At 54.4% G+C, this 27,681-nt stretch overlaps 13 protein-coding genes across 13 annotated transcripts; 10 read left to right on the plus strand and 3 right to left on the minus strand.

Moving 5' to 3' along the window:
* The first annotated feature begins 108 nt into the window (after positions 1-108).
* Positions 109-1,125, plus strand: LOC144094232 (histone H4). Its single transcript, XM_077628168.1, has one exon. It carries the CDS (start codon positions 505-507, stop codon positions 814-816), a length of 312 nt encoding a protein of 103 aa, XP_077484294.1. The 5' UTR covers positions 109-504; the 3' UTR covers positions 817-1,125.
* Positions 1,126-4,723: 3,598 nt separating this feature from the next.
* LOC144094235 (histone H3) lies at positions 4,724-5,469 on the plus strand. The gene has a single exon (XM_077628169.1). The coding sequence runs from the start codon at positions 4,823-4,825 to the stop codon at positions 5,231-5,233; it is 411 nt and encodes a 136-aa protein (XP_077484295.1). The 5' UTR covers positions 4,724-4,822; the 3' UTR covers positions 5,234-5,469.
* Positions 5,470-5,839: 370 nt separating this feature from the next.
* On the minus strand, positions 5,840-6,536 carry LOC144094236 (histone H2A-like). Its single transcript, XM_077628170.1, has one exon. The coding sequence runs from the start codon at positions 6,534-6,536 to the stop codon at positions 6,162-6,164; it is 375 nt and encodes a 124-aa protein (XP_077484296.1). The 3' UTR covers positions 5,840-6,161.
* A 262-nt stretch (positions 6,537-6,798) lies between these two features.
* Positions 6,799-7,528, plus strand: LOC144094237 (histone H2B). The gene has a single exon (XM_077628171.1). It carries the CDS (start codon positions 6,819-6,821, stop codon positions 7,191-7,193), a length of 375 nt encoding a protein of 124 aa, XP_077484297.1. The 5' UTR covers positions 6,799-6,818; the 3' UTR covers positions 7,194-7,528.
* Positions 7,529-8,834: 1,306 nt separating this feature from the next.
* LOC144094238 (histone H4) lies at positions 8,835-9,851 on the plus strand. The gene has a single exon (XM_077628173.1). It carries the CDS (start codon positions 9,231-9,233, stop codon positions 9,540-9,542), a length of 312 nt encoding a protein of 103 aa, XP_077484299.1. The 5' UTR covers positions 8,835-9,230; the 3' UTR covers positions 9,543-9,851.
* Positions 9,852-13,449: 3,598 nt separating this feature from the next.
* Positions 13,450-14,195, plus strand: LOC144094239 (histone H3). Its single transcript, XM_077628174.1, has one exon. It carries the CDS (start codon positions 13,549-13,551, stop codon positions 13,957-13,959), a length of 411 nt encoding a protein of 136 aa, XP_077484300.1. The 5' UTR covers positions 13,450-13,548; the 3' UTR covers positions 13,960-14,195.
* Positions 14,196-14,566: 371 nt separating this feature from the next.
* LOC144094240 (histone H2A-like) lies at positions 14,567-15,398 on the minus strand. Its single transcript, XM_077628175.1, has one exon. The coding sequence runs from the start codon at positions 15,261-15,263 to the stop codon at positions 14,889-14,891; it is 375 nt and encodes a 124-aa protein (XP_077484301.1). The 5' UTR covers positions 15,264-15,398; the 3' UTR covers positions 14,567-14,888.
* A 141-nt stretch (positions 15,399-15,539) lies between these two features.
* LOC144094241 (histone H2B) lies at positions 15,540-16,256 on the plus strand. Its single transcript, XM_077628176.1, has one exon. It carries the CDS (start codon positions 15,547-15,549, stop codon positions 15,919-15,921), a length of 375 nt encoding a protein of 124 aa, XP_077484302.1. The 5' UTR covers positions 15,540-15,546; the 3' UTR covers positions 15,922-16,256.
* A 1,464-nt stretch (positions 16,257-17,720) lies between these two features.
* Positions 17,721-18,580, plus strand: LOC144094242 (histone H4). Its single transcript, XM_077628177.1, has one exon. The coding sequence runs from the start codon at positions 17,960-17,962 to the stop codon at positions 18,269-18,271; it is 312 nt and encodes a 103-aa protein (XP_077484303.1). The 5' UTR covers positions 17,721-17,959; the 3' UTR covers positions 18,272-18,580.
* A 3,598-nt stretch (positions 18,581-22,178) lies between these two features.
* Positions 22,179-22,924, plus strand: LOC144094243 (histone H3). Its single transcript, XM_077628178.1, has one exon. It carries the CDS (start codon positions 22,278-22,280, stop codon positions 22,686-22,688), a length of 411 nt encoding a protein of 136 aa, XP_077484304.1. The 5' UTR covers positions 22,179-22,277; the 3' UTR covers positions 22,689-22,924.
* A 371-nt stretch (positions 22,925-23,295) lies between these two features.
* Positions 23,296-24,127, minus strand: LOC144094244 (histone H2A-like). The gene has a single exon (XM_077628179.1). It carries the CDS (start codon positions 23,990-23,992, stop codon positions 23,618-23,620), a length of 375 nt encoding a protein of 124 aa, XP_077484305.1. The 5' UTR covers positions 23,993-24,127; the 3' UTR covers positions 23,296-23,617.
* Positions 24,128-24,268: 141 nt separating this feature from the next.
* LOC144094246 (histone H2B) lies at positions 24,269-24,985 on the plus strand. Its single transcript, XM_077628180.1, has one exon. The coding sequence runs from the start codon at positions 24,276-24,278 to the stop codon at positions 24,648-24,650; it is 375 nt and encodes a 124-aa protein (XP_077484306.1). The 5' UTR covers positions 24,269-24,275; the 3' UTR covers positions 24,651-24,985.
* Positions 24,986-26,292: 1,307 nt separating this feature from the next.
* Positions 26,293-27,309, plus strand: LOC144094247 (histone H4). Its single transcript, XM_077628181.1, has one exon. It carries the CDS (start codon positions 26,689-26,691, stop codon positions 26,998-27,000), a length of 312 nt encoding a protein of 103 aa, XP_077484307.1. The 5' UTR covers positions 26,293-26,688; the 3' UTR covers positions 27,001-27,309.
* The last annotated feature ends 372 nt before the right edge of the window (positions 27,310-27,681 follow it).

Raw genomic sequence — 27,681 nt, forward strand, 5'->3', positions numbered from 1 at the left:
GGGCAGCAAACAGAAACCACGCGCACCTGTTTGCTTGCAACGCAGGCACGCACGAAAAAAAAAAAAGACTGACAGCAGCAACGACTAGGCATCAAGTATTTTTTTTTTTCCATGCAAACGGAGCAGGCATGACCAAATATCGGTTATACAGCCACTATTGCGAAGTATAGGAGGTGCGCTTCGTTTTCCATTGTTTGCTATTTCCGTTTTTTTTTTCTTGCGCGGTGGGGGGTCGCGTGATGCAGAATGGGGCAGTCTTCGCGTTGCTTGGTTGTTTACGTGTGCGCCTTGATGCGGTCGTTTTGGCTACCTTGCTGGCGGCGCGGCAGCCCTCCGAGAGGGCTCAGTAGTGCTAGCGAGCCGGCGCTTGCGGAGGCGGACTCTCATTGGTCGAGGCGCCGCAGCGAATGGCGGCTTCGCGCTGCCAGCACCACAGGCCGCCGAGCGTAACACCATCATTCCCCGTTCTCGCCTCGGAGTGTACACTTCGTCGTCGGCACCATCATGTCTGGTCGCGGAAAAGGTGGCAAGGGACTCGGCAAGGGAGGCGCGAAGCGCCATCGCAAGGTATTGCGAGACAACATCCAGGGCATCACCAAGCCCGCCATCCGTCGTCTGGCGCGCCGAGGCGGTGTCAAGCGCATCTCGGGCCTGATCTACGAGGAGACCCGCGGCGTGTTGAAAGTGTTCCTCGAGAATGTGATCCGGGACGCCGTCACGTACACGGAGCACGCTAAGCGCAAGACTGTCACCGCCATGGATGTGGTCTACGCGCTGAAGCGTCAGGGCCGCACTCTGTACGGCTTCGGAGGCTAGTCCGTCCACCGTGTGCCGTCTGGACTTCGGCGTCGTGCAAGCACCCTTCTCGCGAAAAACAGCCCTCTTTAGGGCTACCCAACTGCTGCATGGGCAGCCGCTGGTCATGCGAACCAGAGCTCCGGTTCTCGTGTGTCCCTCTCTCCCCTTTGTTTTGCTACCGTTTTCTGCATCCGTTTTTCCTTTCCTTGCGGCCTGCCACAGCGAGCGGATCACGACCGAACGGCAACCAGGAGTGGTCTCAGGTAAGCAGTTCCGTTCTTGACTCTGTGCAGTAGCGCGTGCAGTCAGTACTGTGAGTGTCGTCCGAGGGAGCATGCTCGCTGTTTGCCTAGTCAGTCACTGTCAAACGCAGTGGACGGAGTAAAACAAAGTGTGTGCTCGAATTTGCAAAGTCTTTCTGCATTGACCGTCTGGGATTCAAGTGAGGCGGTGTTCGAGAGGTGACCGTTCCAGAAGAGCACAGTTTTTTTTTTTTCGCTTTAAATGCGGGGCCTCATGGAATTCGGGGTCAGGTATGCTCGACTTTGTGCCGTAGTGCGTGCAACAACAAGTAGGGTATGCGAAATGCAGAGCTTCGCAGTTGCGCATCACTCGTGTCCGCCTGCGAAATGATCACAGCTCGTTTGAATGTCGCGGAAAGAGCGACTGATAATGTTGGCTACCGCTTAAAAAAAAAGGGGGGGGGGGAAATGCAAACAGAACGATTCGCCGAAGTCTGGTTAAGAGCGGAGATGCGAAGGTCCCTCTTTATTTTTTGGCCCATCGTGTTCTGCGTTGAAATTTTTTTGTGAAATGAAGGGCATTATAAAGTAGCCAATTACAGTTCCTACTCCCAACGTGACAGCGGCGGCGAGTTTTTTTGTTTTTTTCTTCTCCCGCACCAAGTTTACCCAACTCATCGGCGCAGAGCTGCGTTCCGAATCGAAATATTCAAGGCGGTGTAATGATTGCACTGCATTGCGTTTGGTCCAAAACCGTTACAGTTTTTCTCTATCGTAAATGTGGGGCGCTTTCTTGCCTGCAGGACATGTGGCCAGGTAATGCTATCACATTATTGAGCCCAAGTGTGCCATAAGGCTGTGCTAGTCAGCTTTACATGTCTGTGGCAGAAACACTGTTGGCGAATTTCAGCAGCCGTGCGCGCGTCAAAGAAAAAAAATTGGACGACTTGCAGCCATTCCTTGTATGCAGAGCGCCTCTCATAATCTGAAACCTGGAGGTAAACACACCTGGCCGAGAGACGTGCGAAATGGAGCATCGTGTTTCGTTTCCTGAATAGGCCTTTGTTCGTCAAATTGGGCTTCCAGAGTGTAACTCCAGATAAAAAACACAGGAATGAACGGGACGGACAAATTGCAAACCATTGCAGCACGCGAACAGCCCCTGCCTCAAGTGAAAAGGGGGAAAAGAAGCACACAGCTTGGTTGTCTGCATTCCAAGTGACTCAATGATTGGTTCTGTAGCGTGTTCCGCTGACCTGGAACAACATTGTAATGCTGGGGGGACTTAACTTTTTGTACACGACGGTGCGGACGTTCTCGTCACAGTCGACTTTAAGGAACCTGCAGGGTGGGATGAGCCGCCGAATGCCTCTTTAGTCTTGAGTCATTTTTTTTTTCTCCCCAGTTATGAGTACAATTAGATGATTTACCATCCCACTGGTGCACCGCTACAGACAGTTGTCCAAATTCATAGGAAGCGTTATTGCCTCCGACTGCCCAGTCGCTGTCCAATTTGTGTTTGCGACGATCACTTGCAGTGAATTATTATTATGAGACCACATTGTTGGAGCAGGTTCAATTCGTGAGTTTTTGACAGGCAGTACAGACACCGAAACGTACCTGTGAATAATAGCGTGCAAAAGCACTTCTCCCATGGAAACTGGAATATGCAGGATCTGTGTGGGAGCCTCATTGCAAAGAAAGGATGTAATGGAATAATACAAACGAGAGGACCCACCTTCCCTACTAACGCCTGAGAATGGAGTGCGCACACAAGAGCACAGGTGTAAAGTCAGTCGTCTCCAGTAAAGAGGAAAATTGGACTTGAACCTTTCCCTTAGGCCAATATTTTGTGCCACAGAACCCGACATGAATAGCTTTCTTTCTCTGCTTGCTGTAAAGGAGTCGTCTGAAAAGTTTCTAACGACTATGCAAAAAATCTAACTCTCTCAGGGTGAAAAAGCGCCGCGGGAAAAATCCACGTATTCATCATTTACCCGAGTCGGTTTTTGCTTCGCGCGGCAGCAGCAGTCGACTGCGCGACGCGGACTCTGCTGTCTCGGAGGCGGGTATACTTGCGCAGGCGACACGAAGGGGGCGCCGCAGCCCCGCGCTGCGCCGACTGTGTTGCGTTGGCAGGGAGGGAGGAGCAGCTCAGCTCCGGGCCTCAAGTATTCCGTTGCGTGGCAAGCGTTGGGCGCTTTAATGGGGGCTCGCACCCAGGCCGGTAGACGTCCTGCGCGAATTTTTGTTATTATTTTTGGTTTGCAAGCTAGAAGCGTCGGAACTGTGCCCGCAAATTTCGTTGCGGTGCGGCCGTAGCAGAGCGCTATTCTACGCGGGCCCCTACAGATATGCACATCCTGGCCTATGCTATGCAAGGAAAACGACAGGGCAGTGGATATAAAGCACTTTTCTTTCTATTTTTTTCAATTGGCCGCAGTCAGTTGATCTAACCCAGGCATGCACTTCCGTTTGTTTCTAAGGTGACCGCAGGAAGTACACCTCAATTACGGAGAGATGGGATGCATTCTTTACGCGCGCTGCTCTTGCTCACTAACCTTGCCTGCCTAGTACTCGAAGCATATTGTCCCGCAGATGCAGGAGAGCTTTTAGGCATTTATGCGCGGCTTCCGTGCACTGCACTGTGCCCAGTTCTTTCTGTGCAGTAAATAGTAAATTGGTTCATCTCTTGCGGTGGTTTGCGAGCTTGGCGCCCGGGGAGTTTTTTTTTTTTTTCGCAATCCCGTTGCTCTTTGTCTCCAAGACAAGAAAGCCTCTAACTGATAGCGTTGTGCGCATACCTATCCAGCGAAGCGCATGAACTTCGCAGGCGGCTGTGAGAAGTAGTGGGTCTTCGTTTTGCTCCGCACTTTTGTCTTCTCCGCTGGCGTTGAACCTTCTATGATTGCTTTCCAGTAATGCGGCCTAACTCGGCCAACAATCGCCGCTTTTTTTTTACACGCGCGACAGTCTGTTCTACACCAGTAACGGCACGTGCTTTTCAGGCATGCGGCGGCGACACACTGTAAGGTATCCACATCCAAGCTTGGGAAAGCAGCCACAGTGCCTGGGCAGGGAGAAAAAGTGCCTTTTATAAAATTGCACGCCACCACTTTAATCTTTACACTCGCCTCTCACATTCATTCGCTCATGCCGACCGCAGTGCACTTAACAATTTTGGTTGCTGCCTCCTTCCTTTGCCTATTGAAATGAGCCAACAAACAGCGAAAATAATTACTTTCTCCTCCTCAACTAAAGTTCAGTTCTATACTCAGAATGTCTCCCGGAGCATTCATTGCTTGCTGTCGCGCTAGTAGCTTCGCCTTTCTTTTCGAAAGACTCATTGCCCGGTATGTCCAAGAAGACAAGCTCGTTGCAGTGCGCTAACGCCACACGGAACGACCCGCAACCGCGTCGACACCCTGGTGTGGTGGCAAAGTCGACGCTGCCGCGTACGCCCGGCTCCTGCCAGAGGGCTGCTTTTGCTGTGCGGGCAAACCTAAAGGATAGGCGCACCGTAATCTTGCGCTAGACCACGGTTCCACACCCACTTGTCTCACCTTTGCCAGGCGCGAAACCAACGCGCGCTCGAAAAGTAGTATTTCCAGCATTCTGGCGGCCGCCGCAGAACGGAGGGAAGCTATCGGTCCGTCAGCGGGGACCAATCGGGTCGGAGAGAGGGCGCGAGGGAGCAGCGCCGCCGCGCGGCGCGGAACACAGTCTCTCGCCGCCCGTCTCCGAAGGCAGTCCGTCCGTTACCAGCGTCCGCGTCCGGCACCATGGCTCGCACGAAGCAAACCGCGCGCAAGAGCACCGGTGGCAAGGCCCCCCGCAAGCAGCTGGCCACAAAGGCTGCTCGTAAGAGTGCGCCAGCTACCGGAGGCGTGAAGAAGCCTCACAGATATAGGCCTGGCACCGTGGCACTTCGTGAAATTCGCCGATACCAAAAATCGACCGAACTTCTCATCCGCAAGCTGCCCTTCCAGCGCCTGGTGAGAGAAATCGCTCAGGACTTCAAGACCGACCTGCGCTTCCAGAGCTCGGCCGTCATGGCACTTCAGGAGGCCAGCGAGGCATACCTGGTCGGTCTCTTCGAGGACACCAACCTGTGCGCGATCCACGCCAAGCGCGTCACCATCATGCCGAAGGATATCCAGCTGGCGAGGCGCATCCGCGGCGAGCGCGCCTAGAGCGCAGTGGCGCCCGGCACTTGGCGCCGCCGCCGCCGCCGCAGCAACGCATCACAACGGTCCTTCTCAGGACCACCCAAATGTTTGCTTTGGCCACGGGCGCACGAAACCGAGCTCCGAACCCGGCCGGTCCCTCTCTCTCGAACACTGCGTTTCGCAGCTGCTGGAAAACGAGGTGAGTTGTTGAAAGCCATGGCCCTGGCGTCTTCCGCGGGCTCGCGCTTGTAAATAACATCATTGCACAAGTCACGCGCGCGCGCCCAGTTTTGTGGGGGTAAATGCGGCGCTGGGCGCGCAAGTGAATGCAGCACGCGCCGCCTACATTAGGTGCACCTTGATACGCCGCGTACGTATTTATTGCTGTGTGAATAGTTTCTGTCGATATTACCGTCCGCTCACCTATTTTATTTCGTGTCTGCATTCTGCCTGCTGTGGCTTATTTCCGCTGTCCCAGTTCACGTCCTTCGGTATCTATGGCAGATGCCCGCGGTGGCGAAAAAAAAAAAAAATCCCGTCCCTTGTTCTCTATTACTGTCTCAGTAAAGCCACTTCGTCATTCTCTCTAGCGCTGCTATGTGAAACCCCTGCTAGGGAACTGCCAAAAAAAAAAACAATGCGCTGGTCATGCCCCTTATTAACGCTCTACTGGCCTCCTGCTAGCGACTGGGCCAGGAAAAGGAAAGGAAGAAGGGGCCGATAAAACTAAATAAAAGCCAACCTGTGTGCGGCGCGCAGTGAGGCAAACACTTTGAAAAAACAGCCAGCGTGAGAGGGACGCAGCGGTCCAGAGCAAATAAAAAAAACAAAACCCAAAGGTATCACACAGCGAGGCCCCGCCGTGGCAGGCAGTTGGTTGGTCCTGATAAGGACCGTTAGTTGGGCGCTGCTGATGCGGCGGGCGCGCCTCCACAGACGTGCGGTAGACCGCTCACGCCTTCTTCTCGGTCTTCTTGGGGAGCAACACGGCCTGGATGTTGGGCAAGACGCCGCCCTGGGCGATGGTAACTCCCGAGAGCAGCTTGTTCAGCTCCTCGTCGTTTCGGATGGCCAGCTGCAGGTGGCGCGGAATGATTCTGGTCTTCTTGTTGTCCCGAGCAGCGTTGCCCGCCAGCTCGAGCACCTCGGCGGCCAGGTATTCGAGGACGGCGGCCAGGTAAACGGGGGCGCCCGCTCCGACGCGCTCCGCGTAGTTGCCCTTACGCAAGAGACGGTGAATTCGACCCACGGGGAACTGCAGTCCCGCGCGGCTCGAGCGGGTCTTGCTCTTGCCCTTGGCCTTGCCTCCTTTTCCGCGACCTGACATGGTGACTTCTGTTGTACGCCGAGAAAGAACGGGGAACGCCGCGTGCGAGAACAGACAGGAACGGGCTGCTGCTTGATACTACGAACCTCGAGAGCGCGCCGCGATACCGCGACGGGAGCGCTGGAGGGAGGGTGAGGAGGCCGCGACGCGTCGACCAATCGCGCGGCGGCCTGGCTCCGGTCGCTTGAACACCACGGTGCCAGTATAAAAACGCCGCGCGCCCCTGCGCGCGCGTTCTTTCGACACCGTCCGTCTCCCCGAGCGCAGTCGTAACTGATCGTCATGCCCCCTCAACCGTCGGGAAAGGCCGTGAAGAAGGCCGGAAAGGCGCAGAAGAATGTGCGCGCAACCGACAAGAAGAAGAAGAAGCGCCGCAGGAAGGAGAGCTTCTCCATCTACATCTATAAGGTGCTCAAGCAGGTGCATCCGGACACTGGAGTATCCAGCAAGGCCATGTCCATCATGAACAGCTTCGTGAACGACATCTTCGAGCGCATCGCGGCCGAGTCCTCTCGCCTGGCCCACTACAACAAGCGCTCGACCATCACGAGCCGGGAGATCCAAACTGCGGTGCGTCTCTTGCTGCCTGGCGAGCTGGCCAAGCACGCCGTGTCCGAAGGCACCAAGGCTGTCACCAAGTACACCAGCTCCAAGTAGGCGGCACATCGCGCTCGTCGCCAGTCGTCCCCCCCAACAACCTCAACGGCTCTTTTCAGAGCCAACCAAAGTGTTTGCATCGTCGAGTCTGCAGGTAGCGGCGCGATGCTCCGGGCCCCTTTCTCTCTCTGTGTTTTGATTGTTTAAGTTGTTTTCTTCATTAGCATGTAGCCTCGAGAAATGGATATCAGGCGGTTGAAATAGCAGCGGTTTTGCTTAGGCAGCATGCAATACAGCCAGATTGTTAAAGAACAATATTTCGAATTAGTTGTAGGAGAACTGTAAAGGAAATATATATGTATGTATGCATGTGAATACTCATCCGCATGAGCACGTAAGAGAGAAGAAAAAAAAAAGAAGCTTCTACCTATTATATGCTTGCTTAAGTGTGACGGCAGGAGGTAATTTATTGCGGAATTCCCCCGGTTTGGGTTTGTGTGGATATTTGGCCTTAAGAAGAGGTTATCGTTTCGTGGCCGCAACACGTGCCTGCGGACGTCGGGGAGGCCACTGTGTTCCCTCAGTCTGTTCTTAGGAAATTCGAAAGGAAAACAGTTTGCCACCCGTGGCGTGCCCCATCTGGCCAGCGGTATTCGAAGGGAGGGAGGAAGTACTTACGTACAGCTGTAAGGGTTACATACACCAATGTGCAGGACGTAGAACTGGGCAGTACAGTGCGGCGGACGTAGCTGTAGCAAATCAGTCCGCAGAGAAGCCACGCTTCACACTGGCCACCGGGCGAGCGCGCACTCGCAGAATATGAAGCGCTACAAGCACAATTTGCTGTGTCGTTAGTAATGTGCGTGTCCCCCAGCGCGTGCGGCGCGCCCGCGTTTTTGTTTTCTTTTTTTTTTCCCCGGTAAGAACGGCGAAAAATTCCGACGCTGGCAGCTGTTTGGTACCTTCTTTGGCTTCTTGCGGCCGATGCTGTCGTGCCAGATAGAGCAAGTAAGTCCTCGAACACGAGCAGATTATCGTATCGCGCGTGTGCACAATAGCCTGGCAATGGTCGGAAAACTGAAAGCGACGCTCGCACAGCTCGGGTTCGATCCAGCGAGCCGAAAGTGGGAAGAGAGGTGGTGAGACATTTGTTCTATGTGGCTGGAAAATTTTAAAGCTGTGCATTGGTTACTTTTTGAGATAAACGTATTTCTATGTAGTCCGCAAGAGAAACTGGTCGTTTCTCGGCATCCTGGCGACCGGGAGAGGAGGGGGAGCGAGGTACGTGCGCCGCGAACGGCCGTAGTCGCCCTCTCAAGGGCCCGCTCCGATGTGGTCACGGACACGGTGAAGTGTGTGCGGGAAGTTGGGGACACACACACACGATAAGTGAGTGCTTAATTTCCCCTTAGCAATGCACGTTTTGAGAACGGGCAGGTTTTGAGGACAAAAAAAAAAAAACCGCTTCTGCAGCTTCACAAGTCGCGAAACCCGCTAATTGTTGGTAGCGCCAGCAATGACGGTGTCCTTGGTGTGTCTTTAAGGGGCGCGCGATTTAACGGTGTAAACTCTCCCCTGCCAGTGGGGGGGGGGGGGGCAGCAAACAGAAACCACGCGCACCTGTTTGCTTGCAACGCAGGCACGCACGAAAAAAAAAAAGACTGACAGCAGCAACGACTAGGCATCAAGTATTTTTTTTTTTCCATGCAAACGGAGCAGGCATGACCAAATATCGGTTATACAGCCACTATTGCGAAGTATAGGAGGTGCGCTTCGTTTTCCATTGTTTGCTATTTCCGTTTTTTTTTTCTTGCGCGGTGGGGGGTCGCGTGATGCAGAATGGGGCAGTCTTCGCGTTGCTTGGTTGTTTACGTGTGCGCCTTGATGCGGTCGTTTTGGCTACCTTGCTGGCGGCGCGGCAGCCCTCCGAGAGGGCTCAGTAGTGCTAGCGAGCCGGCGCTTGCGGAGGCGGACTCTCATTGGTCGAGGCGCCGCAGCGAATGGCGGCTTCGCGCTGCCAGCACCACAGGCCGCCGAGCGTAACACCATCATTCCCCGTTCTCGCCTCGGAGTGTACACTTCGTCGTCGGCACCATCATGTCTGGTCGCGGAAAAGGTGGCAAGGGACTCGGCAAGGGAGGCGCGAAGCGCCATCGCAAGGTATTGCGAGACAACATCCAGGGCATCACCAAGCCCGCCATCCGTCGTCTGGCGCGCCGAGGCGGTGTCAAGCGCATCTCGGGCCTGATCTACGAGGAGACCCGCGGCGTGTTGAAAGTGTTCCTCGAGAATGTGATCCGGGACGCCGTCACGTACACGGAGCACGCTAAGCGCAAGACTGTCACCGCCATGGATGTGGTCTACGCGCTGAAGCGTCAGGGCCGCACTCTGTACGGCTTCGGAGGCTAGTCCGTCCACCGTGTGCCGTCTGGACTTCGGCGTCGTGCAAGCACCCTTCTCGCGAAAAACAGCCCTCTTTAGGGCTACCCAACTGCTGCATGGGCAGCCGCTGGTCATGCGAACCAGAGCTCCGGTTCTCGTGTGTCCCTCTCTCCCCTTTGTTTTGCTACCGTTTTCTGCATCCGTTTTTCCTTTCCTTGCGGCCTGCCACAGCGAGCGGATCACGACCGAACGGCAACCAGGAGTGGTCTCAGGTAAGCAGTTCCGTTCTTGACTCTGTGCAGTAGCGCGTGCAGTCAGTACTGTGAGTGTCGTCCGAGGGAGCATGCTCGCTGTTTGCCTAGTCAGTCACTGTCAAACGCAGTGGACGGAGTAAAACAAAGTGTGTGCTCGAATTTGCAAAGTCTTTCTGCATTGACCGTCTGGGATTCAAGTGAGGCGGTGTTCGAGAGGTGACCGTTCCAGAAGAGCACAGTTTTTTTTTTTTCGCTTTAAATGCGGGGCCTCATGGAATTCGGGGTCAGGTATGCTCGACTTTGTGCCGTAGTGCGTGCAACAACAAGTAGGGTATGCGAAATGCAGAGCTTCGCAGTTGCGCATCACTCGTGTCCGCCTGCGAAATGATCACAGCTCGTTTGAATGTCGCGGAAAGAGCGACTGATAATGTTGGCTACCGCTTAAAAAAAAAGGGGGGGGGGGAAATGCAAACAGAACGATTCGCCGAAGTCTGGTTAAGAGCGGAGATGCGAAGGTCCCTCTTTATTTTTTGGCCCATCGTGTTCTGCGTTGAAATTTTTTTGTGAAATGAAGGGCATTATAAAGTAGCCAATTACAGTTCCTACTCCCAACGTGACAGCGGCGGCGAGTTTTTTTGTTTTTTTCTTCTCCCGCACCAAGTTTACCCAACTCATCGGCGCAGAGCTGCGTTCCGAATCGAAATATTCAAGGCGGTGTAATGATTGCACTGCATTGCGTTTGGTCCAAAACCGTTACAGTTTTTCTCTATCGTAAATGTGGGGCGCTTTCTTGCCTGCAGGACATGTGGCCAGGTAATGCTATCACATTATTGAGCCCAAGTGTGCCATAAGGCTGTGCTAGTCAGCTTTACATGTCTGTGGCAGAAACACTGTTGGCGAATTTCAGCAGCCGTGCGCGCGTCAAAGAAAAAAAATTGGACGACTTGCAGCCATTCCTTGTATGCAGAGCGCCTCTCATAATCTGAAACCTGGAGGTAAACACACCTGGCCGAGAGACGTGCGAAATGGAGCATCGTGTTTCGTTTCCTGAATAGGCCTTTGTTCGTCAAATTGGGCTTCCAGAGTGTAACTCCAGATAAAAAACACAGGAATGAACGGGACGGACAAATTGCAAACCATTGCAGCACGCGAACAGCCCCTGCCTCAAGTGAAAAGGGGGAAAAGAAGCACACAGCTTGGTTGTCTGCATTCCAAGTGACTCAATGATTGGTTCTGTAGCGTGTTCCGCTGACCTGGAACAACATTGTAATGCTGGGGGGACTTAACTTTTTGTACACGACGGTGCGGACGTTCTCGTCACAGTCGACTTTAAGGAACCTGCAGGGTGGGATGAGCCGCCGAATGCCTCTTTAGTCTTGAGTCATTTTTTTTTTCTCCCCAGTTATGAGTACAATTAGATGATTTACCATCCCACTGGTGCACCGCTACAGACAGTTGTCCAAATTCATAGGAAGCGTTATTGCCTCCGACTGCCCAGTCGCTGTCCAATTTGTGTTTGCGACGATCACTTGCAGTGAATTATTATTATGAGACCACATTGTTGGAGCAGGTTCAATTCGTGAGTTTTTGACAGGCAGTACAGACACCGAAACGTACCTGTGAATAATAGCGTGCAAAAGCACTTCTCCCATGGAAACTGGAATATGCAGGATCTGTGTGGGAGCCTCATTGCAAAGAAAGGATGTAATGGAATAATACAAACGAGAGGACCCACCTTCCCTACTAACGCCTGAGAATGGAGTGCGCACACAAGAGCACAGGTGTAAAGTCAGTCGTCTCCAGTAAAGAGGAAAATTGGACTTGAACCTTTCCCTTAGGCCAATATTTTGTGCCACAGAACCCGACATGAATAGCTTTCTTTCTCTGCTTGCTGTAAAGGAGTCGTCTGAAAAGTTTCTAACGACTATGCAAAAAATCTAACTCTCTCAGGGTGAAAAAGCGCCGCGGGAAAAATCCACGTATTCATCATTTACCCGAGTCGGTTTTTGCTTCGCGCGGCAGCAGCAGTCGACTGCGCGACGCGGACTCTGCTGTCTCGGAGGCGGGTATACTTGCGCAGGCGACACGAAGGGGGCGCCGCAGCCCCGCGCTGCGCCGACTGTGTTGCGTTGGCAGGGAGGGAGGAGCAGCTCAGCTCCGGGCCTCAAGTATTCCGTTGCGTGGCAAGCGTTGGGCGCTTTAATGGGGGCTCGCACCCAGGCCGGTAGACGTCCTGCGCGAATTTTTGTTATTATTTTTGGTTTGCAAGCTAGAAGCGTCGGAACTGTGCCCGCAAATTTCGTTGCGGTGCGGCCGTAGCAGAGCGCTATTCTACGCGGGCCCCTACAGATATGCACATCCTGGCCTATGCTATGCAAGGAAAACGACAGGGCAGTGGATATAAAGCACTTTTCTTTCTATTTTTTTCAATTGGCCGCAGTCAGTTGATCTAACCCAGGCATGCACTTCCGTTTGTTTCTAAGGTGACCGCAGGAAGTACACCTCAATTACGGAGAGATGGGATGCATTCTTTACGCGCGCTGCTCTTGCTCACTAACCTTGCCTGCCTAGTACTCGAAGCATATTGTCCCGCAGATGCAGGAGAGCTTTTAGGCATTTATGCGCGGCTTCCGTGCACTGCACTGTGCCCAGTTCTTTCTGTGCAGTAAATAGTAAATTGGTTCATCTCTTGCGGTGGTTTGCGAGCTTGGCGCCCGGGGAGTTTTTTTTTTTTTTCGCAATCCCGTTGCTCTTTGTCTCCAAGACAAGAAAGCCTCTAACTGATAGCGTTGTGCGCATACCTATCCAGCGAAGCGCATGAACTTCGCAGGCGGCTGTGAGAAGTAGTGGGTCTTCGTTTTGCTCCGCACTTTTGTCTTCTCCGCTGGCGTTGAACCTTCTATGATTGCTTTCCAGTAATGCGGCCTAACTCGGCCAACAATCGCCGCTTTTTTTTTACACGCGCGACAGTCTGTTCTACACCAGTAACGGCACGTGCTTTTCAGGCATGCGGCGGCGACACACTGTAAGGTATCCACATCCAAGCTTGGGAAAGCAGCCACAGTGCCTGGGCAGGGAGAAAAAGTGCCTTTTATAAAATTGCACGCCACCACTTTAATCTTTACACTCGCCTCTCACATTCATTCGCTCATGCCGACCGCAGTGCACTTAACAATTTTGGTTGCTGCCTCCTTCCTTTGCCTATTGAAATGAGCCAACAAACAGCGAAAATAATTACTTTCTCCTCCTCAACTAAAGTTCAGTTCTATACTCAGAATGTCTCCCGGAGCATTCATTGCTTGCTGTCGCGCTAGTAGCTTCGCCTTTCTTTTCGAAAGACTCATTGCCCGGTATGTCCAAGAAGACAAGCTCGTTGCAGTGCGCTAACGCCACACGGAACGACCCGCAACCGCGTCGACACCCTGGTGTGGTGGCAAAGTCGACGCTGCCGCGTACGCCCGGCTCCTGCCAGAGGGCTGCTTTTGCTGTGCGGGCAAACCTAAAGGATAGGCGCACCGTAATCTTGCGCTAGACCACGGTTCCACACCCACTTGTCTCACCTTTGCCAGGCGCGAAACCAACGCGCGCTCGAAAAGTAGTATTTCCAGCATTCTGGCGGCCGCCGCAGAACGGAGGGAAGCTATCGGTCCGTCAGCGGGGACCAATCGGGTCGGAGAGAGGGCGCGAGGGAGCAGCGCCGCCGCGCGGCGCGGAACACAGTCTCTCGCCGCCCGTCTCCGAAGGCAGTCCGTCCGTTACCAGCGTCCGCGTCCGGCACCATGGCTCGCACGAAGCAAACCGCGCGCAAGAGCACCGGTGGCAAGGCCCCCCGCAAGCAGCTGGCCACAAAGGCTGCTCGTAAGAGTGCGCCAGCTACCGGAGGCGTGAAGAAGCCTCACAGATATAGGCCTGGCACCGTGGCACTTCGTGAAATTCGCCGATACCAAAAATCGACCGAACTTCTCATCCGCAAGCTGCCCTTCCAGCGCCTGGTGAGAGAAATCGCTCAGGACTTCAAGACCGACCTGCGCTTCCAGAGCTCGGCCGTCATGGCACTTCAGGAGGCCAGCGAGGCATACCTGGTCGGTCTCTTCGAGGACACCAACCTGTGCGCGATCCACGCCAAGCGCGTCACCATCATGCCGAAGGATATCCAGCTGGCGAGGCGCATCCGCGGCGAGCGCGCCTAGAGCGCAGTGGCGCCCGGCACTTGGCGCCGCCGCCGCCGCCGCAGCAACGCATCACAACGGTCCTTCTCAGGACCACCCAAATGTTTGCTTTGGCCACGGGCGCACGAAACCGAGCTCCGAACCCGGCCGGTCCCTCTCTCTCGAACACTGCGTTTCGCAGCTGCTGGAAAACGAGGTGAGTTGTTGAAAGCCATGGCCCTGGCGTCTTCCGCGGGCTCGCGCTTGTAAATAACATCATTGCACAAGTCACGCGCGCGCGCCCAGTTTTGTGGGGGTAAATGCGGCGCTGGGCGCGCAAGTGAATGCAGCACGCGCCGCCTACATTAGGTGCACCTTGATACGCCGCGTACGTATTTATTGCTGTGTGAATAGTTTCTGTCGATATTACCGTCCGCTCACCTATTTTATTTCGTGTCTGCATTCTGCCTGCTGTGGCTTATTTCCGCTGTCCCAGTTCACGTCCTTCGGTATCTATGGCAGATGCCCGCGGTGGCGAAAAAAAAAAAAAAATCCCGTCCCTTGTTCTCTATTACTGTCTCAGTAAAGCCACTTCGTCATTCTCTCTAGCGCTGCTATGTGAAACCCCTGCTAGGGAACTGCCAAAAAAAAAAACAATGCGCTGGTCATGCCCCTTATTAACGCTCTACTGGCCTCCTGCTAGCGACTGGGCCAGGAAAAGGAAAGGAAGAAGGGGCCGATAAAACTAAATAAAAGCCAACCTGTGTGCGGCGCGCAGTGAGGCAAACACTTTGAAAAAACAGCCAGCGTGAGAGGGACGCAGCGGTCCAGAGCAAATAAAAAAAACAAAACCCAAAGGTATCACACAGCGAGGCCCCGCCGTGGCAGGCAGTTGGTTGGTCCTGATAAGGACCGTTAGTTGGGCGCTGCTGATGCGGCGGGCGCGCCTCCACAGACGTGCGGTAGACCGCTCACGCCTTCTTCTCGGTCTTCTTGGGGAGCAACACGGCCTGGATGTTGGGCAAGACGCCGCCCTGGGCGATGGTAACTCCCGAGAGCAGCTTGTTCAGCTCCTCGTCGTTTCGGATGGCCAGCTGCAGGTGGCGCGGAATGATTCTGGTCTTCTTGTTGTCCCGAGCAGCGTTGCCCGCCAGCTCGAGCACCTCGGCGGCCAGGTATTCGAGGACGGCGGCCAGGTAAACGGGGGCGCCCGCTCCGACGCGCTCCGCGTAGTTGCCCTTACGCAAGAGACGGTGAATTCGACCCACGGGGAACTGCAGTCCCGCGCGGCTCGAGCGGGTCTTGCTCTTGCCCTTGGCCTTGCCTCCTTTTCCGCGACCTGACATGGTGACTTCTGTTGTACGCTCGAGAAAGAACGGGGAACGCCGCGTGCGAGAACAGACAGGAACGGGCTGCTGCTTGATACTACGAACCTCGAGAGCGCGCCGCGATACCGCGACGGGAGCGCTGGAGGGAGGGTGAGGAGGCCGCGACGCGTCGACCAATCGCGCGGCGGCCTGGCTCCGGTCGCTTGAACACCACGGTGCCAGTATAAAAACGCCGCGCGCCCCTGCGCGCGCGTTCTTTCGACACCGTCCGTCTCCCCGAGCGCCGTCGTAACTGATCGTCATGCCCCCTCAACCGTCGGGAAAGGCCGTGAAGAAGGCCGGAAAGGCGCAGAAGAATGTGCGCGCAACCGACAAGAAGAAGAAGAAGCGCCGCAGGAAGGAGAGCTTCTCCATCTACATCTATAAGGTGCTCAAGCAGGTGCATCCGGACACTGGAGTATCCAGCAAGGCCATGTCCATCATGAACAGCTTCGTGAACGACATCTTCGAGCGCATCGCGGCCGAGTCCTCTCGCCTGGCCCACTACAACAAGCGCTCGACCATCACGAGCCGGGAGATCCAAACTGCGGTGCGTCTCTTGCTGCCTGGCGAGCTGGCCAAGCACGCCGTGTCCGAAGGCACCAAGGCTGTCACCAAGTACACCAGCTCCAAGTAGGCGGCACATCGCGCTCGTCGCCAGTCGTCCCCCCCAACAACCTCAACGGCTCTTTTCAGAGCCAACCAAAGTGTTTGCATCGTCGAGTCTGCAGGTAGCGGCGCGATGCTCCGGGCCCCTTTCTCTCTCTGTGTTTTGATTGTTTAAGTTGTTTTCTTCATTAGCATGTAGCCTCGAGAAATGGATATCAGGCGGTTGAAATAGCAGCGGTTTTGCTTAGGCAGCATGCAATACAGCCAGATTGTTAAAGAACAATATTTCGAATTAGTTGTAGGAGAACTGTAAAGGAAATATATATGTATGTATGCATGTGAATACTCATCCGCATGAGCACGTAAGAGAGAAGAAAAAAAAAAGAAGCTTCTACCTATTATATGCTTGCTTAAGTGTGACGGCAGGAGGTAATTTATTGCGGAATTCCCCCGGTTTGGGTTTGTGTGGATATTTGGCCTTAAGAAGAGGTTATCGTTTCGTGGCCGCAACACGTGCCTGCGGACGTCGGGGAGGCCACTGTGTTCCCTCAGTCTGTTCTTAGGAAATTCGAAAGGAAAACAGTTTGCCACCCGTGGCGTGCCCCATCTGGCCAGCGGTATTCGAAGGGAGGGAGGAAGTACTTACGTACAGCTGTAAGGGTTACATACACCAATGTGCAGGACGTAGAACTGGGCAGTACAGTGCGGCGGACGTAGCTGTAGCAAATCAGTCCGCAGAGAAGCCACGCTTCACACTGGCCACCGGGCGAGCGCGCACTCGCAGAATATGAAGCGCTACAAGCACAATTTGCTGTGTCGTTAGTAATGTGCGTGTCCCCCAGCGCGTGCGGCGCGCCCGCGTTTTTGTTTTCTTTTTTTTTTTCCCCGGTAAGAACGGCGAAAAATTCCGACGCTGGCAGCTGTTTGGTACCTTCTTTGGCTTCTTGCGGCCGATGCTGTCGTGCCAGATAGAGCAAGTAAGTCCTCGAACACGAGCAGATTATCGTATCGCGCGTGTGCACAATAGCCTGGCAATGGTCGGAAAACTGAAAGCGACGCTCGCACAGCTCGGGTTCGATCCAGCGAGCCGAAAGTGGGAAGAGAGGTGGTGAGACATTTGTTCTATGTGGCTGGAAAATTTTAAAGCTGTGCATTGGTTACTTTTTGAGATAAACGTATTTCTATGTAGTCCGCAAGAGAAACTGGTCGTTTCTCGGCATCCTGGCGACCGGGAGAGGAGGGGGAGCGAGGTACGTGCGCCGCGAACGGCCGTAGTCGCCCTCTCAAGGGCCCGCTCCGATGTGGTCACGGACACGGTGAAGTGTGTGCGGGAAGTTGGGGACACACACACACGATAAGTGAGTGCTTAATTTCCCCTTAGCAATGCACGTTTTGAGAACGGGCAGGTTTTGAGGACAAAAAAAAAAAACCGCTTCTGCAGCTTCACAAGTCGCGAAACCCGCTAATTGTTGGTAGCGCCAGCAATGACGGTGTCCTTGGTGTGTCTTTAAGGGGCGCGCGATTTAACGGTGTAAACTCTCCCCTGCCAGTGGGGGGGGGGGGCAGCAAACAGAAACCACGCGCACCTGTTTGCTTGCAACGCAGGCACGCACGAAAAAAAAAAAAGACTGACAGCAGCAACGACTAGGCATCAAGTATTTTTTTTTTTTCCATGCAAACGGAGCAGGCATGACCAAATATCGGTTATACAGCCACTATTGCGAAGTGTAGGAGGTGCGCTTCGTTTTCCATTGTTTGCTATTTCCGTTTTTTTTTTTCTTGCGCGGTGGGGGGTCGCGTGATGCAGAATGGGGCAGTCTTCGCGTTGCTTGGTTGTTTACGTGTGCGCCTTGATGCGGTCGTTTTGGCTACCTTGCTGGCGGCGCGGCAGCCCTCCGAGAGGGCTCAGTAGTGCTAGCGAGCCGGCGCTTGCGGAGGCGGACTCTCATTGGTCGAGGCGCCGCAGCGAATGGCGGCTTCGCGCTGCCAGCACCACAGGCCGCCGAGCGTAACACCATCATTCCCCGTTCTCGCCTCGGAGTGTACACTTCGTCGTCGGCACCATCATGTCTGGTCGCGGAAAAGGTGGCAAGGGACTCGGCAAGGGAGGCGCGAAGCGCCATCGCAAGGTATTGCGAGACAACATCCAGGGCATCACCAAGCCCGCCATCCGTCGTCTGGCGCGCCGAGGCGGTGTCAAGCGCATCTCGGGCCTGATCTACGAGGAGACCCGCGGCGTGTTGAAAGTGTTCCTCGAGAATGTGATCCGGGACGCCGTCACGTACACGGAGCACGCTAAGCGCAAGACTGTCACCGCCATGGATGTGGTCTACGCGCTGAAGCGTCAGGGCCGCACTCTGTACGGCTTCGGAGGCTAGTCCGTCCACCGTGTGCCGTCTGGACTTCGGCGTCGTGCAAGCACCCTTCTCGCGAAAAACAGCCCTCTTTAGGGCTACCCAACTGCTGCATGGGCAGCCGCTGGTCATGCGAACCAGAGCTCCGGTTCTCGTGTGTCCCTCTCTCCCCTTTGTTTTGCTACCGTTTTCTGCATCCGTTTTTCCTTTCCTTGCGGCCTGCCACAGCGAGCGGATCACGACCGAACGGCAACCAGGAGTGGTCTCAGGTAAGCAGTTCCGTTCTTGACTCTGTGCAGTAGCGCGTGCAGTCAGTACTGTGAGTGTCGTCCGAGGGAGCATGCTCGCTGTTTGCCTAGTCAGTCACTGTCAAACGCAGTGGACGGAGTAAAACAAAGTGTGTGCTCGAATTTGCAAAGTCTTTCTGCATTGACCGTCTGGGATTCAAGTGAGGCGGTGTTCGAGAGGTGACCGTTCCAGAAGAGCACAGTTTTTTTTTTTTTCGCTTTAAATGCGGGGCCTCATGGAATTCGGGGTCAGGTATGCTCGACTTTGTGCCGTAGTGCGTGCAACAACAAGTAGGGTATGCGAAATGCAGAGCTTCGCAGTTGCGCATCACTCGTGTCCGCCTGCGAAATGATCACAGCTCGTTTGAATGTCGCGGAAAGAGCGACTGATAATGTTGGCTACCGCTTAAAAAAAAGGGGGGGGGGGAAATGCAAACAGAACGATTCGCCGAAGTCTGGTTAAGAGCGGAGATGCGAAGGTCCCTCTTTATTTTTTGGCCCATCGTGTTCTGCGTTGAAATTTTTTTGTGAAATGAAGGGCATTATAAAGTAGCCAATTACAGTTCCTACTCCCAACGTGACAGCGGCGGCGAGTTTTTTTGTTTTTTTCTTCTCCCGCACCAAGTTTACCCAACTCATCGGCGCAGAGCTGCGTTCCGAATCGAAATATTCAAGGCGGTGTAATGATTGCACTGCATTGCGTTTGGTCCAAAACCGTTACAGTTTTTCTCTGTCGTAAATGTGGGGCGCTTTCTTGCCTGCAGGACATGTGGCCAGGTAATGCTATCACATTATTGAGCCCAAGTGTGCCATAAGGCTGTGCTAGTCAGCTTTACATGTCTGTGGCAGAAACACTGTTGGCGAATTTCAGCAGCCGTGCGCGCGTCAAAGAAAAAAAATTGGACGACTTGCAGCCATTCCTTGTATGCAGAGCGCCTCTCATAATCTGAAACCTGGAGGTAAACACACCTGGCCGAGAGACGTGCGAAATGGAGCATCGTGTTTCGTTTCCTGAATAGGCCTTTGTTCGTCAAATTGGGCTTCCAGAGTGTAACTCCAGATAAAAAACACAGGAATGAACGGGACGGACAAATTGCAAACCATTGCAGCACGCGAACAGCCCCTGCCTCAAGTGAAAAGGGGGAAAAGAAGCACACAGCTTGGTTGTCTGCATTCCAAGTGACTCAATGATTGGTTCTGTAGCGTGTTCCGCTGACCTGGAACAACATTGTAATGCTGGGGGGACTTAACTTTTTGTACACGACGGTGCGGACGTTCTCGTCACAGTCGACTTTAAGGAACCTGCAGGGTGGGATGAGCCGCCGAATGCCTCTTTAGTCTTGAGTCATTTTTTTTTTCTCCCCAGTTATGAGTACAATTAGATGATTTACCATCCCACTGGTGCACCGCTACAGACAGTTGTCCAAATTCATAGGAAGCGTTATTGCCTCCGACTGCCCAGTCGCTGTCCAATTTGTGTTTGCGACGATCACTTGCAGTGAATTATTATTATGAGACCACATTGTTGGAGCAGGTTCAATTCGTGAGTTTTTGACAGGCAGTACAGACACCGAAACGTACCTGTGAATAATAGCGTGCAAAAGCACTTCTCCCATGGAAACTGGAATATGCAGGATCTGTGTGGGAGCCTCATTGCAAAGAAAGGATGTAATGGAATAATACAAACGAGAGGACCCACCTTCCCTACTAACGCCTGAGAATGGAGTGCGCACACAAGAGCACAGGTGTAAAGTCAGTCGTCTCCAGTAAAGAGGAAAATTGGACTTGAACCTTTCCCTTAGGCCAATATTTTGTGCCACAGAACCCGACATGAATAGCTTTCTTTCTCTGCTTGCTGTAAAGGAGTCGTCTGAAAAGTTTCTAACGACTATGCAAAAAATCTAACTCTCTCAGGGTGAAAAAGCGCCGCGGGAAAAATCCACGTATTCATCATTTACCCGAGTCGGTTTTTGCTTCGCGCGGCAGCAGCAGTCGACTGCGCGACGCGGACTCTGCTGTCTCGGAGGCGGGTATACTTGCGCAGGCGACACGAAGGGGGCGCCGCAGCCCCGCGCTGCGCCGACTGTGTTGCGTTGGCAGGGAGGGAGGAGCAGCTCAGCTCCGGGCCTCAAGTATTCCGTTGCGTGGCAAGCGTTGGGCGCTTTAATGGGGGCTCGCACCCAGGCCGGTAGACGTCCTGCGCGAATTTTTGTTATTATTTTTGGTTTGCAAGCTAGAAGCGTCGGAACTGTGCCCGCAAATTTCGTTGCGGTGCGGCCGTAGCAGAGCGCTATTCTACGCGGGCCCCTACAGATATGCACATCCTGGCCTATGCTATGCAAGGAAAACGACAGGGCAGTGGATATAAAGCACTTTTCTTTCTATTTTTTTCAATTGGCCGCAGTCAGTTGATCTAACCCAGGCATGCACTTCCGTTTGTTTCTAAGGTGACCGCAGGAAGTACACCTCAATTACGGAGAGATGGGATGCATTCTTTACGCGCGCTGCTCTTGCTCACTAACCTTGCCTGCCTAGTACTCGAAGCATATTGTCCCGCAGATGCAGGAGAGCTTTTAGGCATTTATGCGCGGCTTCCGTGCACTGCACTGTGCCCAGTTCTTTCTGTGCAGTAAATAGTAAATTGGTTCATCTCTTGCGGTGGTTTGCGAGCTTGGCGCCCGGGGAGTTTTTTTTTTTTTTCGCAATCCCGTTGCTCTTTGTCTCCAAGACAAGAAAGCCTCTAACTGATAGCGTTGTGCGCATACCTATCCAGCGAAGCGCATGAACTTCGCAGGCGGCTGTGAGAAGTAGTGGGTCTTCGTTTTGCTCCGCACTTTTGTCTTCTCCGCTGGCGTTGAACCTTCTATGATTGCTTTCCAGTAATGCGGCCTAACTCGGCCAACAATCGCCGCTTTTTTTTTACACGCGCGACAGTCTGTTCTACACCAGTAACGGCACGTGCTTTTCAGGCATGCGGCGGCGACACACTGTAAGGTATCCACATCCAAGCTTGGGAAAGCAGCCACAGTGCCTGGGCAGGGAGAAAAAGTGCCTTTTATAAAATTGCACGCCACCACTTTAATCTTTACACTCGCCTCTCACATTCATTCGCTCATGCCGACCGCAGTGCACTTAACAATTTTGGTTGCTGCCTCCTTCCTTTGCCTATTGAAATGAGCCAACAAACAGCGAAAATAATTACTTTCTCCTCCTCAACTAAAGTTCAGTTCTATACTCAGAATGTCTCCCGGAGCATTCATTGCTTGCTGTCGCGCTAGTAGCTTCGCCTTTCTTTTCGAAAGACTCATTGCCCGGTATGTCCAAGAAGACAAGCTCGTTGCAGTGCGCTAACGCCACACGGAACGACCCGCAACCGCGTCGACACCCTGGTGTGGTGGCAAAGTCGACGCTGCCGCGTACGCCCGGCTCCTGCCAGAGGGCTGCTTTTGCTGTGCGGGCAAACCTAAAGGATAGGCGCACCGTAATCTTGCGCTAGACCACGGTTCCACACCCACTTGTCTCACCTTTGCCAGGCGCGAAACCAACGCGCGCTCGAAAAGTAGTATTTCCAGCATTCTGGCGGCCGCCGCAGAACGGAGGGAAGCTATCGGTCCGTCAGCGGGGACCAATCGGGTCGGAGAGAGGGCGCGAGGGAGCAGCGCCGCCGCGCGGCGCGGAACACAGTCTCTCGCCGCCCGTCTCCGAAGGCAGTCCGTCCGTTACCAGCGTCCGCGTCCGGCACCATGGCTCGCACGAAGCAAACCGCGCGCAAGAGCACCGGTGGCAAGGCCCCCCGCAAGCAGCTGGCCACAAAGGCTGCTCGTAAGAGTGCGCCAGCTACCGGAGGCGTGAAGAAGCCTCACAGATATAGGCCTGGCACCGTGGCACTTCGTGAAATTCGCCGATACCAAAAATCGACCGAACTTCTCATCCGCAAGCTGCCCTTCCAGCGCCTGGTGAGAGAAATCGCTCAGGACTTCAAGACCGACCTGCGCTTCCAGAGCTCGGCCGTCATGGCACTTCAGGAGGCCAGCGAGGCATACCTGGTCGGTCTCTTCGAGGACACCAACCTGTGCGCGATCCACGCCAAGCGCGTCACCATCATGCCGAAGGATATCCAGCTGGCGAGGCGCATCCGCGGCGAGCGCGCCTAGAGCGCAGTGGCGCCCGGCACTTGGCGCCGCCGCCGCCGCCGCAGCAACGCATCACAACGGTCCTTCTCAGGACCACCCAAATGTTTGCTTTGGCCACGGGCGCACGAAACCGAGCTCCGAACCCGGCCGGTCCCTCTCTCTCGAACACTGCGTTTCGCAGCTGCTGGAAAACGAGGTGAGTTGTTGAAAGCCATGGCCCTGGCGTCTTCCGCGGGCTCGCGCTTGTAAATAACATCATTGCACAAGTCACGCGCGCGCGCCCAGTTTTGTGGGGGTAAATGCGGCGCTGGGCGCGCAAGTGAATGCAGCACGCGCCGCCTACATTAGGTGCACCTTGATACGCCGCGTACGTATTTATTGCTGTGTGAATAGTTTCTGTCGATATTACCGTCCGCTCACCTATTTTATTTCGTGTCTGCATTCTGCCTGCTGTGGCTTATTTCCGCTGTCCCAGTTCACGTCCTTCGGTATCTATGGCAGATGCCCGCGGTGGCGAAAAAAAAAAAAAAATCCCGTCCCTTGTTCTCTATTACTGTCTCAGTAAAGCCACTTCGTCATTCTCTCTAGCGCTGCTATGTGAAACCCCTGCTAGGGAACTGCCAAAAAAAAAAACAATGCGCTGGTCATGCCCCTTATTAACGCTCTACTGGCCTCCTGCTAGCGACTGGGCCAGGAAAAGGAAAGGAAGAAGGGGCCGATAAAACTAAATAAAAGCCAACCTGTGTGCGGCGCGCAGTGAGGCAAACACTTTGAAAAAACAGCCAGCGTGAGAGGGACGCAGCGGTCCAGAGCAAATAAAAAAAACAAAACCCAAAGGTATCACACAGCGAGGCCCCGCCGTGGCAGGCAGTTGGTTGGTCCTGATAAGGACCGTTAGTTGGGCGCTGCTGATGCGGCGGGCGCGCCTCCACAGACGTGCGGTAGACCGCTCACGCCTTCTTCTCGGTCTTCTTGGGGAGCAACACGGCCTGGATGTTGGGCAAGACGCCGCCCTGGGCGATGGTAACTCCCGAGAGCAGCTTGTTCAGCTCCTCGTCGTTTCGGATGGCCAGCTGCAGGTGGCGCGGAATGATTCTGGTCTTCTTGTTGTCCCGAGCAGCGTTGCCCGCCAGCTCGAGCACCTCGGCGGCCAGGTATTCGAGGACGGCGGCCAGGTAAACGGGGGCGCCCGCTCCGACGCGCTCCGCGTAGTTGCCCTTACGCAAGAGACGGTGAATTCGACCCACGGGGAACTGCAGTCCCGCGCGGCTCGAGCGGGTCTTGCTCTTGCCCTTGGCCTTGCCTCCTTTTCCGCGACCTGACATGGTGACTTCTGTTGTACGCTCGAGAAAGAACGGGGAACGCCGCGTGCGAGAACAGACAGGAACGGGCTGCTGCTTGATACTACGAACCTCGAGAGCGCGCCGCGATACCGCGACGGGAGCGCTGGAGGGAGGGTGAGGAGGCCGCGACGCGTCGACCAATCGCGCGGCGGCCTGGCTCCGGTCGCTTGAACACCACGGTGCCAGTATAAAAACGCCGCGCGCCCCTGCGCGCGCGTTCTTTCGACACCGTCCGTCTCCCCGAGCGCCGTCGTAACTGATCGTCATGCCCCCTCAACCGTCGGGAAAGGCCGTGAAGAAGGCCGGAAAGGCGCAGAAGAATGTGCGCGCAACCGACAAGAAGAAGAAGAAGCGCCGCAGGAAGGAGAGCTTCTCCATCTACATCTATAAGGTGCTCAAGCAGGTGCATCCGGACACTGGAGTATCCAGCAAGGCCATGTCCATCATGAACAGCTTCGTGAACGACATCTTCGAGCGCATCGCGGCCGAGTCCTCTCGCCTGGCCCACTACAACAAGCGCTCGACCATCACGAGCCGGGAGATCCAAACTGCGGTGCGTCTCTTGCTGCCTGGCGAGCTGGCCAAGCACGCCGTGTCCGAAGGCACCAAGGCTGTCACCAAGTACACCAGCTCCAAGTAGGCGGCACATCGCGCTCGTCGCCAGTCGTCCCCCCCAACAACCTCAACGGCTCTTTTCAGAGCCAACCAAAGTGTTTGCATCGTCGAGTCTGCAGGTAGCGGCGCGATGCTCCGGGCCCCTTTCTCTCTCTGTGTTTTGATTGTTTAAGTTGTTTTCTTCATTAGCATGTAGCCTCGAGAAATGGATATCAGGCGGTTGAAATAGCAGCGGTTTTGCTTAGGCAGCATGCAATACAGCCAGATTGTTAAAGAACAATATTTCGAATTAGTTGTAGGAGAACTGTAAAGGAAATATATATGTATGTATGCATGTGAATACTCATCCGCATGAGCACGTAAGAGAGAAGAAAAAAAAAAGAAGCTTCTACCTATTATATGCTTGCTTAAGTGTGACGGCAGGAGGTAATTTATTGCGGAATTCCCCCGGTTTGGGTTTGTGTGGATATTTGGCCTTAAGAAGAGGTTATCGTTTCGTGGCCGCAACACGTGCCTGCGGACGTCGGGGAGGCCACTGTGTTCCCTCAGTCTGTTCTTAGGAAATTCGAAAGGAAAACAGTTTGCCACCCGTGGCGTGCCCCATCTGGCCAGCGGTATTCGAAGGGAGGGAGGAAGTACTTACGTACAGCTGTAAGGGTTACATACACCAATGTGCAGGACGTAGAACTGGGCAGTACAGTGCGGCGGACGTAGCTGTAGCAAATCAGTCCGCAGAGAAGCCACGCTTCACACTGGCCACCGGGCGAGCGCGCACTCGCAGAATATGAAGCGCTACAAGCACAATTTGCTGTGTCGTTAGTAATGTGCGTGTCCCCCAGCGCGTGCGGCGCGCCCGCGTTTTTGTTTTCTTTTTTTTTTTCCCCGGTAAGAACGGCGAAAAATTCCGACGCTGGCAGCTGTTTGGTACCTTCTTTGGCTTCTTGCGGCCGATGCTGTCGTGCCAGATAGAGCAAGTAAGTCCTCGAACACGAGCAGATTATCGTATCGCGCGTGTGCACAATAGCCTGGCAATGGTCGGAAAACTGAAAGCGACGCTCGCACAGCTCGGGTTCGATCCAGCGAGCCGAAAGTGGGAAGAGAGGTGGTGAGACATTTGTTCTATGTGGCTGGAAAATTTTAAAGCTGTGCATTGGTTACTTTTTGAGATAAACGTATTTCTATGTAGTCCGCAAGAGAAACTGGTCGTTTCTCGGCATCCTGGCGACCGGGAGAGGAGGGGGAGCGAGGTACGTGCGCCGCGAACGGCCGTAGTCGCCCTCTCAAGGGCCCGCTCCGATGTGGTCACGGACACGGTGAAGTGTGTGCGGGAAGTTGGGGACACACACACACGATAAGTGAGTGCTTAATTTCCCCTTAGCAATGCACGTTTTGAGAACGGGCAGGTTTTGAGGACAAAAAAAAAAAAACCGCTTCTGCAGCTTCACAAGTCGCGAAACCCGCTAATTGTTGGTAGCGCCAGCAATGACGGTGTCCTTGGTGTGTCTTTAAGGGGCGCGCGATTTAACGGTGTAAACTCTCCCCTGCCAGTGGGGGGGGGGGGGCAGCAAACAGAAACCACGCGCACCTGTTTGCTTGCAACGCAGGCACGCACGAAAAAAAAAAAGACTGACAGCAGCAACGACTAGGCATCAAGTATTTTTTTTTTTTCCATGCAAACGGAGCAGGCATGACCAAATATCGGTTATACAGCCACTATTGCGAAGTATAGGAGGTGCGCTTCGTTTTCCATTGTTTGCTATTTCCGTTTTTTTTTTCTTGCGCGGTGGGGGGTCGCGTGATGCAGAATGGGGCAGTCTTCGCGTTGCTTGGTTGTTTACGTGTGCGCCTTGATGCGGTCGTTTTGGCTACCTTGCTGGCGGCGCGGCAGCCCTCCGAGAGGGCTCAGTAGTGCTAGCGAGCCGGCGCTTGCGGAGGCGGACTCTCATTGGTCGAGGCGCCGCAGCGAATGGCGGCTTCGCGCTGCCAGCACCACAGGCCGCCGAGCGTAACACCATCATTCCCCGTTCTCGCCTCGGAGTGTACACTTCGTCGTCGGCACCATCATGTCTGGTCGCGGAAAAGGTGGCAAGGGACTCGGCAAGGGAGGCGCGAAGCGCCATCGCAAGGTATTGCGAGACAACATCCAGGGCATCACCAAGCCCGCCATCCGTCGTCTGGCGCGCCGAGGCGGTGTCAAGCGCATCTCGGGCCTGATCTACGAGGAGACCCGCGGCGTGTTGAAAGTGTTCCTCGAGAATGTGATCCGGGACGCCGTCACGTACACGGAGCACGCTAAGCGCAAGACTGTCACCGCCATGGATGTGGTCTACGCGCTGAAGCGTCAGGGCCGCACTCTGTACGGCTTCGGAGGCTAGTCCGTCCACCGTGTGCCGTCTGGACTTCGGCGTCGTGCAAGCACCCTTCTCGCGAAAAACAGCCCTCTTTAGGGCTACCCAACTGCTGCATGGGCAGCCGCTGGTCATGCGAACCAGAGCTCCGGTTCTCGTGTGTCCCTCTCTCCCCTTTGTTTTGCTACCGTTTTCTGCATCCGTTTTTCCTTTCCTTGCGGCCTGCCACAGCGAGCGGATCACGACCGAACGGCAACCAGGAGTGGTCTCAGGTAAGCAGTTCCGTTCTTGACTCTGTGCAGTAGCGCGTGCAGTCAGTACTGTGAGTGTCGTCCGAGGGAGCATGCTCGCTGTTTGCCTAGTCAGTCACTGTCAAACGCAGTGGACGGAGTAAAACAAAGTGTGTGCTCGAATTTGCAAAGTCTTTCTGCATTGACCGTCTGGGATTCAAGTGAGGCGGTGTTCGAGAGGTGACCGTTCCAGAAGAGCACAGTTTTTTTTTTTTCGCTTTAAATGCGGGGCCTCATGGAATTCGGGGTCAGGTATGCTCGACTTTGTGCCGTAGTGCGTGCAACAACAAGTAGGGTATGCGAAATGCAGAGCTTCGCAGTTGCGCATCACTCGTGTCCGCCTGCGAAATGATCACAGCTCGTTTGAATGTCGCGGAAAGAGCGACTGATAATGTTGGCTACCGCTTAAAAAAAAAGG

This window comes from Amblyomma americanum, chromosome 6 (genome assembly GCF_052857255.1).
Source record: "Amblyomma americanum isolate KBUSLIRL-KWMA chromosome 6, ASM5285725v1, whole genome shotgun sequence".
In the NCBI taxonomy this organism is placed as follows: Eukaryota; Metazoa; Arthropoda; class Arachnida; order Ixodida; family Ixodidae; genus Amblyomma; species Amblyomma americanum.

Excerpts from the sequence above, each read along its gene's own strand:
- LOC144094242 (XM_077628177.1), top strand. The coding sequence starts at position 17,960 with ATGTCTGGTCGCGGAAAAGGTGGCAAGGGACTCGGCAAGGGAGGCGCG.
- LOC144094239 (XM_077628174.1), top strand. The coding sequence starts at position 13,549 with ATGGCTCGCACGAAGCAAACCGCGCGCAAGAGCACCGGTGGCAAGGCC.
- LOC144094232 (XM_077628168.1), top strand. The coding sequence starts at position 505 with ATGTCTGGTCGCGGAAAAGGTGGCAAGGGACTCGGCAAGGGAGGCGCG.
- LOC144094247 (XM_077628181.1), top strand. The coding sequence starts at position 26,689 with ATGTCTGGTCGCGGAAAAGGTGGCAAGGGACTCGGCAAGGGAGGCGCG.
- LOC144094246 (XM_077628180.1), top strand. The coding sequence starts at position 24,276 with ATGCCCCCTCAACCGTCGGGAAAGGCCGTGAAGAAGGCCGGAAAGGCG.
- LOC144094237 (XM_077628171.1), top strand. The coding sequence starts at position 6,819 with ATGCCCCCTCAACCGTCGGGAAAGGCCGTGAAGAAGGCCGGAAAGGCG.
- LOC144094235 (XM_077628169.1), top strand. The coding sequence starts at position 4,823 with ATGGCTCGCACGAAGCAAACCGCGCGCAAGAGCACCGGTGGCAAGGCC.
- LOC144094238 (XM_077628173.1), top strand. The coding sequence starts at position 9,231 with ATGTCTGGTCGCGGAAAAGGTGGCAAGGGACTCGGCAAGGGAGGCGCG.
- LOC144094236 (XM_077628170.1), bottom strand. The coding sequence starts at position 6,536 with ATGTCAGGTCGCGGAAAAGGAGGCAAGGCCAAGGGCAAGAGCAAGACC.
- LOC144094241 (XM_077628176.1), top strand. The coding sequence starts at position 15,547 with ATGCCCCCTCAACCGTCGGGAAAGGCCGTGAAGAAGGCCGGAAAGGCG.
- LOC144094244 (XM_077628179.1), bottom strand. The coding sequence starts at position 23,992 with ATGTCAGGTCGCGGAAAAGGAGGCAAGGCCAAGGGCAAGAGCAAGACC.
- LOC144094243 (XM_077628178.1), top strand. The coding sequence starts at position 22,278 with ATGGCTCGCACGAAGCAAACCGCGCGCAAGAGCACCGGTGGCAAGGCC.
- LOC144094240 (XM_077628175.1), bottom strand. The coding sequence starts at position 15,263 with ATGTCAGGTCGCGGAAAAGGAGGCAAGGCCAAGGGCAAGAGCAAGACC.